The sequence below is a fragment of the Protobothrops mucrosquamatus genome, unplaced genomic scaffold (assembly GCF_001527695.2).
Source record: "Protobothrops mucrosquamatus isolate PMUCROS unplaced genomic scaffold, P.Mucros_1.0 scaffold8, whole genome shotgun sequence".
NCBI lineage: Eukaryota > Metazoa > Chordata > Lepidosauria > Squamata > Viperidae > Protobothrops > Protobothrops mucrosquamatus.
In genome coordinates, this window is record NW_015386395.1 from 1,663,943 (window position 1) to 1,674,527 (window position 10,585).

Here is a 10,585-nt window from a genome sequence, read left to right on the forward strand (position 1 = left end):
CAGCTGGCAGGACTGGCCTAAGGGGTATTTTAAATTTGGTTTTTAAATAATTTTAAAATAAAAGAAAGGCCTATATTAATATTTTATTTTAACCACATTTTAAATTTGTATATTGTACTGTTATTCTGTTTTAAACTGGCTGTAAGCCGCCCTGAGTCCACTAGGAGAAGGGCGGGGTATAAATGCGATTAATAAATAATAAATAAATAAATAAATAAAAGCCTGGTGGGGCAAAGGAAAATGTTGTGAGATACACTGATTCCCTGGAACACCAGCTTGATGAACCCATAGCTTCAATCTAAGGGGAAAGAGCTGGTGAATTTGAAGATGTTTACCTGGGAAATGAGAACGACATCCTCTCTTTATTTCTGATTCATTTGTTTCATTTTGTGCACAGAGCTGAATCCCACGGAGGGCCTGATTTCACTGGAGGAACTCAACTGTTCTGTAACTCTTAACTGGCAAGATGTAATCAACTGCTGTCATGAAGCCTCCAGAGACCCCTCTGTAATGACCTCTAAAAGCAGCTGGACAAATGCATGCCCAGTCATGGCAAAGTTGTCTCCCGGGCAGGAATATAATGTGATGTTGTATAGAATCCTCAATGGAAGTTGTAGTGAAGAAGCATCCATCAACGTGACTACTAGTGAGTCTCACAATTGCTACTTGCTCGCAGCAGCAGAAACGACAACATAGCAATAGCAATACCACTTAGACCAGTGATGGTGAACCTATGGCACACGTGCCAGAGGCGGCACTCAGAGCCCTCTCTGTGGGCACACCTGCCACCACTGCCAGCTTGCACAGGTCCATTAGGCCACTGCTGGCAGCCGAGCGGCAGCCCCACCCAGCACAAAGGAGGCGAAGCAGTTGGCTAGCAAGCTTGAGCAGAGGTGGTAGAGCATGCCCCCATGCGCTCACTGGCCTCTGTGTGCAGGGGCTGATGGTGTCAGGCAGCAGCCCCCCCTGCCTCGCCTTGCCCCACATCAATGGCACCCCCACCCTATCCCCTGCCTCACCCCGCAGGATGAGCCTCCTGGATCTCCCCCAATCCTGCCCAGCCCCCACAGACGTCCTCCCCATGAGCAACATCAAGGTGGCCATGCCCACCCCAGCCATAACCACTCAGTCTGCCGTGACCACTGCAGCCACGCCCACCCAGTGGGCCATGCCCATGCCCACCCCACTGAGGGCACTACAATGCTGATGAGGCCCTGGCACTTTGCGATAAATAAGTGGGTTTTGGGTTGCGGTTTGGGCACTCGGTCTCTAAAAGGTTCGCCATCACTGACTTAGACTAATATAGTATACCGCCCCATAGTGCTTTACAACACTCTCTAGGTGGTTTACAGAATCAGCATTCTGCCCCAACAAACTGTGTTCTGGTTTTACCAACCTCAGAAGGATGGAAGGCTGAGTCAATCCTGAGCTCCATCAGGATCGAACTCCAGCTGTGGGTAGAGTTTGCCTGCAAAACTGCATTCTAACCACTGCACCACTAGGGCTTCTGGTGATGTCTCAGTTCTGATGCAGCAGAACTGAGGTTCTTTCTATTCTCAAGGGCTGGATCAGTCTGAGATCTGGGCTGAGCCATAAAGCTGTTGAACTTGCATAAATCCTGGGAGCCTGAGTCTCAGCTCCTCCTCTGCCCAGCTCAAAAGATCAGGTCTACACGTGAAGGTCCAATTAAACTGATTTATTGCTACTTATGTCTATTGCACAGGAATATTCTCAGCTAACAGTACCTACTTGAAGTTGGATAAGGGTCAATGGAATTCAAGGCAGATTGGATTTAGTTCACTTGTGGCTACATAGGGATTCTAAGTTGATCCTTCTTTTAACTCCACCCTCAGGTTCTGCTAGTCTTTCTCCTACATGCTTTAGAGCAGCGGTCCCCAACCTTCATGATTTGACAGCCTGTCTGAGGGGGAGAGAGGGGAACCAGGTCACGCAAGCAGTGGGCTGGCACATGCGCGCATACATGCACAGCCTCACTCACACAAGAGAGAAGAGAAGCCTTTGGGGGTACCGTTGCGCATTCCTTCAGGCTTCTCTGCGCCAAAATCTTTTGCAAAGGAAGAACAGAAGGCCTGAAGCAGCCTGAGATTGTTCCCCCAAAGCCTTTCGTCCTTTTGCAAAAGCTTTTGGCATGGAGAAGAGATGCCTTTGGGGGCACGGTCTCGTGCTCCTTCAGACTCACCAAGGCTGCCTGACACTCCAAAAGCAGATCGGTGTCCTGCACAGTCAGCCTCTGTGAGCCAGCAAAACTGAGCACGGCACTCTCATTCCACTCAGCCTCTCTTCTCACCGCTTTTGGAGCATTGGGAGCAAGCAGCTTGGCAGCCCGGCTGGGGGGAGTGAGAGGTGAACCAGGCCATGAGACTGGCAGGCCGGCGCACATGGGTGGCCAGCTCCACTTATGCAAGAGAGAAGAGAAGCCTTGGGGTGCCACTTGCACAAGTGGAGCTGCATGCGCACATTGGCCCACCTCTTGTGCAGCCCAGTTTCAAATAGGGCACGGTCTGTAGTGGGCCACAGCCTGGGGTTTGGGGACCCCTGCTCTAGAGGAAACATCTGGAGTTGTGCAGTGGACAGTTTGTCAATGGCAGGAATTCCCTGTTTGTCTCACCTCAGCTTTAGGGATTTCTTTTCCCCCTCTATCCATGGCGTGTCATGACATCTTGACATTAGTGAAGTCCATTTATCAGTTTTGCTATTCTTCCCTTGCAATGGCCACAATTATGCTTTGTTTTAAAAGCCACAGGCAAAGAGGTGAGAATGAAGACAGGGAAAGAGGGATTGGTTGGTTGCCATTTTTGACATCTCCCCATTGGCCAATAGGAAGACAAAAGGCATCAGTGAAATTACTAGCATAGGAGTTCAAACATGCTGAAAGGATAAAGACAGTGATATACAAAGTTGTGTGCAACTTACACACTGATGAATCAATCATTCACATAATGAACCTTATTAAATTTCTGATCAAAGTTCCAAACTGAGAACCAATACTGTTTTCTAATACAGTACCCAGCTTGGTTTTCTGAATATCCATCTTTAAGTTGGCAAAATGGCACCATCATGCTCAAGAGCAATGAATGAGGAGACTTAAGGGTAGTCCAAAGTTTGCAAAAAGAAACCCAATTCAAACAATTTGAAATGTCTAGTTTTAAACAATAAATCTAATTAGGGGTAGCTAATAGCCTAATAAACCTTAAGCTTTGTGCCAAGGAATGCTTAGCTGATTATTCTGGGAAAAGATAAAAGTGGAACAAATGAGAGGGGAGGGAAGTAGAACAGCTCGCTTGCTTCTTTATTTATTATTTCAATTTCTACATCCTGGACATCAGGACATTCCATGTTGTACCATTTGGTTGCAGTTCTCAGCAGTGATGCCGAATCAACAAGGATTGGTTGGGGTCTATGACAATTTGCCATAGCCAAATCACCACAGCCAACTCGTTGTGGGACAACTCACCACGGCTAATTCATTGCAGGACAAGAGTTACACTAATATCAAAGAAATGGTGGAAAAAGATTGAAAGAAAGGTTGAAAAAGGAGGGACAGAATGAAATGTGAATGACAAAAAATTAAAAAAAAACTAATTTATTTTAAATAATTGAATTGTTAAATCAGGGGTCTTCAAACTTGGCCCTTTTATGACTTGTGGACTTCAAGTCCCAGAATTCCTCAGCCAGCATGCCTGGCTGAGGAATTCTGGGAGTTGAAGTCCACAAGTCATAAAAGGGCCAAATTTGAAGACCCCCTGTGTTAAATTGTCCCACGGCGAGTTTTCCCACGGTGAATTGGCCATGGCAAGTTGACTGTGATGGGTTGTCCCATTGAGCTGAGCTGCTCAATATAGAAAGCTGTGAAAAATGTCTTCTGTTTATTTCAGGGCCTTCGTCAGTTCAGAACCTTACAATAGAAAATCGCACAGTAGATTCCCTGCTGATTGGATGGAAGCCACCCAGAGACCCTCAAAGCTACACCTACACCTATTGTGTCTGCTTGATTGACTGCACCATTGCCAATGAAAGCCCATTTCTTGCAAAAGGATTGAAAGGAGGAACAATGTACACAATTGAAGTCAGGGCCGTCACGAAGAGCAACGTTTATGGTGACACAATGACCATAAGTGTCATCACAGGTAGCATGGATTTAGTGACTGGGGAGAGGGGAATGTGATTAAAATGATGGCTAAGGATCCATAAAATAAGTCAATGTGTCTTGTGGGCCATTAGAGGCAGTCCTTGCTTAATGACTGCTGTGTTTAATGACCATTTGAAATTGTGACAGCACCAGGAAAGTAACTTTATGACCAGTTCTTTTTTTTAATATTTTATTAATTTTTAAGAATTACAATCTTTAGAGCTTAGTAAACAACATGTTGTCTGGGTTCAAATATTTAACATTAACTTCTTTAATATAAATCTATTCAGTATTGCACAATCCAGTATTTTTTCCCTGATCCTCCTTTCTTCCCCATATTGTTTCCATTTTCCCCTCATTACACAATTACAATTCTTGGTACTGTTGATGTATATAAACATCTTCATCATATTTTACTAATGTTATAGAAATAACAATAATATCAATTCCTAAATCAATCTCCTGTTTTTTGTGCTCTTGTTAAAGTTTGATTTCCCATCAATATTTGAAGTATCTTTGTCAGTTATGACTTTCTCAATATTAATTACATTTATATTGATAAAAAATTTATTCATACCCATCCTCCTCTTATTTTCATATTTCCTATATAAAAAAAAGAAAAAAATGCTATTTTAATTCTAAATCATATCTTTCATTATAAAAGTCTAATTATATTTAAGGGTCATCCATTCTTTTAATTATATTCAAACAAGTATTTAAACATATAATGCCCCCTCTAATAGGTCAAATCTTCTATTTTTTAAATCTAGCTCTCACTTTCTTTCTTTGCCAAGTAGCTTTCCAAGCCAAGGCAATTGAATCGCCCAGGAATTTTCTTTCTACTTTTGTGAAAGTTGCTTGGCATGAGGAAGACAATTTAGGTAGGGTATATTTGGGGGGGGGAGAATTCCACCCATTTATATTCCTTAAGCAACTCCCACTTTCCTTCTCCCTCAATATCTCTTTTCATTTTTTGTCTCCCAAGTTGTAACATTTCCCCTGACAGCTCTATGTTCCCTTTTTTAAAAACTTCTCCCTTGTCATCAGGTGTATTTTGCAGACTTAAGGGGTTAAAAAGTCTCTTGCATTTTTATTGTTATGGGTAAATCTTGCAATATTTTATTTGTATATGGTAATTTAAATTTCCCTTCTTTTGTCTCTTCTGTCTCTAGATCCATTTCCTCTGCATCTTCTGATTTCTGGTTTATTTGTTTCATACTTTGTGGTCATTGTCTTGGAACTTTCTAGTTGTAGATTTAATTTGGAGATTTGCTCATTTATATTACCTAGATTATTTTTAGTCTCATTATGATTTATTTGTATGTTCTCTTTGTATGCAACAATTGTTTGGTGAATTAGTTGTAGCATAGAGTATATTTCCTTCTGAAAGGTGTTTGTTTTTTCTTGAGGCATCATTCCTGGAGATGGCTGGCTCAGAAATTCTTGGAGTTGAAGTCCATGTGTCATAAAAGAGCCAAGGTTGCCTACTCCTGCTCTAATATGACCAGTCTCAATAAAAGTAGAACAAAGTTTCTGGTCTTTATATGTAGCCTTTATAATCCAATAGGTTCCAGAATACAAGTCCAGTCTCAAAAGCAATATTTTATACTGATCCTTTGTCTCAGGCATCCAAAAATTATCAGTCAGGCATGGTTGCAATTCACAAAGTTCAAAGTGTTCAGAATATTCAACCTTCCTGAAAACAGCTCAAAAGTCTCTCCCATCCAGATGTACTCAAAGGTCAAATTTTTCTTTCTCTCCCACTAGCTCTTGAGATTAAAAATCCAAACTCAGTAGGTGTTTATAGTCCAAAAAGGTCAGGATGATAAGTATGCTAAAATATTTTCCTTTATTGCCAATTGTTCTCCCGTAAGCTAGGAGTCACCAAGCAGCCAGGAAGTTAGTTATAGTGCTGTACTCAAATCCTCCACTAGATGTCATTTAAAATCCATTTTCCACTCTTAAGACAAAGGATTGATTTCTTATATTTCATCTCAATGTTTTTTTTCCAAAGAGAAAATCTTAACAATTATCAGTTCTCAAATTTATCAAAACTGTAGCTTTATGTTACTTCTACTTCAATATTGTGTATTTCTGTACCCCATAGAAATTAAAACGCCGCTTCTGTTCATATTCGGAGGTTTTTAACCTTGGGAGCCTTTCCCAGGAAATTAAATTGTAAAATAGTAAAGAAAGGATCAATATTCTCACCCAGTTACAAACATGCTCTTTATGATATATTAATTGGTGCTTTTCTTCTTCTGTTGTCAGCAGCTAATGGCCGACCACAGGAATGTAGCCAGTCTTTCCCCTGCCAGTTTGGAGGGCTTTTCTCAGATCGAACAAAAAGACCGCAGTTTCTCCGTGATCGGCGAGGCACCCCTCCTTGTTCATCACCTCTTTGTGGCTACTTTAGGCCCTTTTTAGGGCCCCCAGCAGGGTGAAATCGGGTGCGGAAGGCAGAGCTTTGCCTTCCTGCATCCATTTTGCTGTGACGCAAAACCAGAAGCTATGACCACAGCATCCTGTGATCATATGGTTGCCATTTGCACACTTCCAATAAGCAGAGTCAGTGAGAAGCAGATAGTAAACTTGCAAGTCGTGGTCACATGACAGCAGAAGTGAGATCATAAGTCCATCACAGTCATTCAACGTCTCACTTAATGACCGCAAGTGATTTGCTTAGCAGCCATGAACAAAGTGAGCCTGTAAGCCCTTTGCAATCACATGATTTCCCTCTTAGTGACTGATTTGCTTAAAGATGGAGTTGCCAGTCCCATTTGTGTGTTTGTTAAGTGAGGACTACCTGTAATGGATTGAGCTACCAATTTGATTTGTCACTGGGGTAACAACACAGGATAAAGTCAAAATGGCTGCTGGTTGGCGCTCAAAGCTTTAGGCCACAAACAAAATATCAAGGGAGGGCTTTGAGGGGTCCTTCCCAGATACTGGGGCCCCAATGGTTGCCATAGCATGAGATATATTGGTGGCAACCCTGCTCATTGCAGAGAAAAATGTTCCAATTTTCCCCCATGTTTACAGAACAGGCCAGAGCAGAATTTCTCAACCTTGGCAACTTTAAGATGTGTGGACTTCAACTCCCAGAATCCTTTTGACCAACTCCAACAGAGACTTGAATGAGCCCAAATCTTTTAGGAGTTGTAAGGATATTTGACTTCCTGGTATTGGGACACCAGGCTAACGAAATCTGCTCTTCCCTCAGCTCCCAACAGCCCTGAGAAGATCACTGTGGAAAGTTACAGTCCTTATTACCTTTCCATTGCCTGGAACCCCCCCAAAGACCCGAATGCAACGGATTATTTGTACAGAATCAGTTGGTGGAGAGAAGACGGGACACAAGTGGGCAACTACTCCGTTCTGGGTTTCAATTACACCATTTGCAGTTTGAAGCCAGGACTTGTGTACCTGGTGGAGGTGATCTCAGAATTCAATGAGATTTTGAGCGAAGCCACAAAGCTGCGGACTCTAACATGTGAGTGCAACTCTGAAAAGGGTTCAGGAACCTTGTTTGATTGTCATCCTAGCACTGAAGGGAGCTAGATTTCCAATCCTTGCTCAGCGGTGAATCTTTCTGAGAGACCTTGCTCTATCTGGCCCTTCTCACAGGGTGGTTGTGGATGCTCAAGCACTACACAAAATGTGCTTTTGTGTATAAATGAAGGAATCCTAGAGGCTTCCCAGCCTTCAGTTTAGATTTGCTTCTCATTTCCAAGTCCTTCATATCAACAGGCCTTTTCCCACCTGTTGGGTGGCTGCAAGTTATGTCAGATGCAACTGTCATCATCCCCAGCATGTGGAACCAGTGGTTGGGAATGATGGGAGCTGTCTCCTCATGCATAAAGAAAGCAGGAAACCAAAAATGCCTTTAAAAGAGAGCTCTCCCTTTTATATTTTATTTTGTTCCTTTTTAATCCTGCCTTTATTATTTTTATATATAATTCAAGATAGCAAACTTAACTTATACCCTTTCCTCCTCCTTTTTCCCCACATCAACCTGTCAGGTGCAATGTGCTGAGAGAAAGTGATTGACCCAAAGTCACCCAGCCAGCTTTCATGCCTAAGGCGGGACTAGAACTCACAGTCTCCTGGTGATAGGCCAAAAGTCACCCAGCCAGCCTTCATGACTAAGGCGGGACTGGAATTCACAGTTGGTGCTAGGCCCAAAGTTACCCAGTCAGCCTTCATGCCTAAGGCGGGACTAGAACTCACAGTCTCCTGGTGATTGGCCCAAAATCATCCAGCTGGCTTTGATGCCTAAAGAGGGATTGGAACTCACAGTCTCCTGGGTTTTAGCCTGGTGCTTTAACCACTAGACAAGGGGTAGGCAACCTTGGCTCTTTTATGACTCGTGGACTTTTATGACTCAGCATAGCTGACTCAGGAATTCTGGAAGTCCACGAGTCATAAAAGAGCCAAGGTTGCCTATCCTTACACTAGACCAAACTGCCTCTCAAACACAACCAGGGTTGTTGTTTTCTGGGGTTGCTGTTCTAACACTCTACCTCTCTCTTTCAGCCCCACTGTCCCCGACCCATTTCCGCATCCAGATGATCAATCAAACCACGGCTCATTTTGCCTGGGTGAACCCAAACTCGCCATTCAGTGCCATCCGACTCCAGTGGAGCCCTTCAGATGGATCCAGAGGAAACGAAACATACCCCAAGCCTTTGAACCAAGCTGTCCTGCATGGTCTCACTCCCAGCACCAATTACACCTTCACTCTCTTCAGCACAGCTGGAAATGGTTCCCTGTCCAGAGACAGCGTTGGCCTACAGCAGCACGAGGCCACAAGTACTTAATCCTCATTTTACAGAGAAAAGAGGAGCTAGAGAAGGGGGGAGCAACTAACCTTTATAAAGAATACTAGGTTTATGGAAATAATTAGGCTACGCATGATCAGTTGACTATGTGCCATCAAGTTATTTTTTTACTCCTACTACAGATAGCCCTCAACTTACAACAGTTCATTTAATGACCGTTCGAAGTTACGTCACTGAAAAAAGTGACTTATGATCATTTTTCACACTTACGACTGTTGCAGCGTCCCCGTGGTCATGTGATCAAAATTCAGATGCTTGGCAACTGGTTCATATTTATGACGGTTGCAGCGTCCTGGGTTCACGTGATCTCCTTTTGTGACTTTCTGACAGGCAAAGTCAATGGGGAAGCCAGATTCACTTAACAGCCCTGTTACTAACTTAACAACTGCAATGATTCACTGCAGTTGTTAAACGGGTGGTAAAATGGGGCAAAAGTCACTTAACAGCCGTCTCATCTAGCAACAAAATTCTGGGGCTCAGCTGTGCTCATAGGTCAAGGAGTACCTGTACATAGATAGATTTTGCCTATGACAATCTGGCTCCAGAGCTGGCCCACAATGTCTCCCCTCAAACCTTGAGCTAAAATGATAAGACCAGTTCCTGGAGCATAAGCAACTAGGCTGGTGATTGAATTTTAATTTAGCACAGTCGGCGGACATGTCCAGCCAGCGCTGTTAGTAAAATTGTGGTCCTCGTGTCAGATCAAGCCTGGAAAAACGAGTCGAATTGCAGCGAATCAGTGGTGATTCAAGAACTTCGGCCTGCCAAAGTCTACCAAATTAAAACAAAAAACTTTTTGGTGCATCCAATATGCAGTCTCAGACATCAGTGGGTGGGCAAGATCTGTGATACAATTCTCTCCTCTGTCACTGGAGTTTCTCTGCAGCTACCTCCTGAGATCTTCCTTCATTTTGCCTGATACTAAAGCCAGCCCTGAATTCTTCACTCCGATTTCTCTCCCCCCACTAGTGAAGTGCAGAAGAGAGCAAAATTTGAGAGAGAACTAGATGCTTGGGACTTTGAAGCAGGCATGTTTGACGTGCAAAAAAGCTTGACCGCTAAGCAATGGTAACCCCTGCCTGAATAGGGGAAGTTCACAGTTATGGCTGGGCATATCCTGCCATTCTGCATCAATGTAGAAGACTTTTTTCTGGTTGTTCTCAGATTATAACTGGAAGAGGACAATTGTTCCACCCTTTACCTGAACTGACCATTAAGCTTAATGTACACTTGAGAGCTGCCAACCTACAGAAGGCTGTATGTAGAATAGGAAGCAACATTAGGTAGAAAGGAAACAAATGGGAGGGCTACCTAGCCCAACAAATGATTGATTGATTTTGTACCGTCAGGTTTTTGACTCCTAGTGACCACCTAGATAGATTTTGCCCATGATGTCTATCCCTCACCTAGTCTTTCAGGTCTTCCAATGGTGCACCCCCTCACCACTATAATAGAGTCCATCCACCTTGTTGTTCATCATCCTGTCCTCTTTCCTTCCACCTTTCCCAACATTAGAGCTTTCCCCAGAAAGCTAGGTGTTTGCATAGAGAAGGAGAAGGGACGGAGGTGTTTAAGGAAAGTGGGCACCCAGGAG

The 10,585-nt window shown here is 43.4% G+C and overlaps 1 protein-coding gene across 1 annotated transcript in view; it reads left to right on the forward strand.

Moving 5' to 3' along the window:
* The first annotated feature begins 549 nt into the window (after positions 1-549).
* The window catches only part of PTPRH (protein tyrosine phosphatase receptor type H), a 28,794-nt gene continuing 18,758 nt past the window's right edge, over positions 550-10,585 (forward strand). Inside the window, exons 1-4 of the mRNA XM_029283019.1 lie at positions 550-646; positions 3,897-4,148; positions 7,374-7,643; positions 8,687-8,962. Coding sequence (XP_029138852.1) covers positions 550-646; positions 3,897-4,148; positions 7,374-7,643; positions 8,687-8,962 — 895 coding nt within the window. The remainder of the gene's footprint in view (positions 647-3,896; positions 4,149-7,373; positions 7,644-8,686; positions 8,963-10,585) is intronic.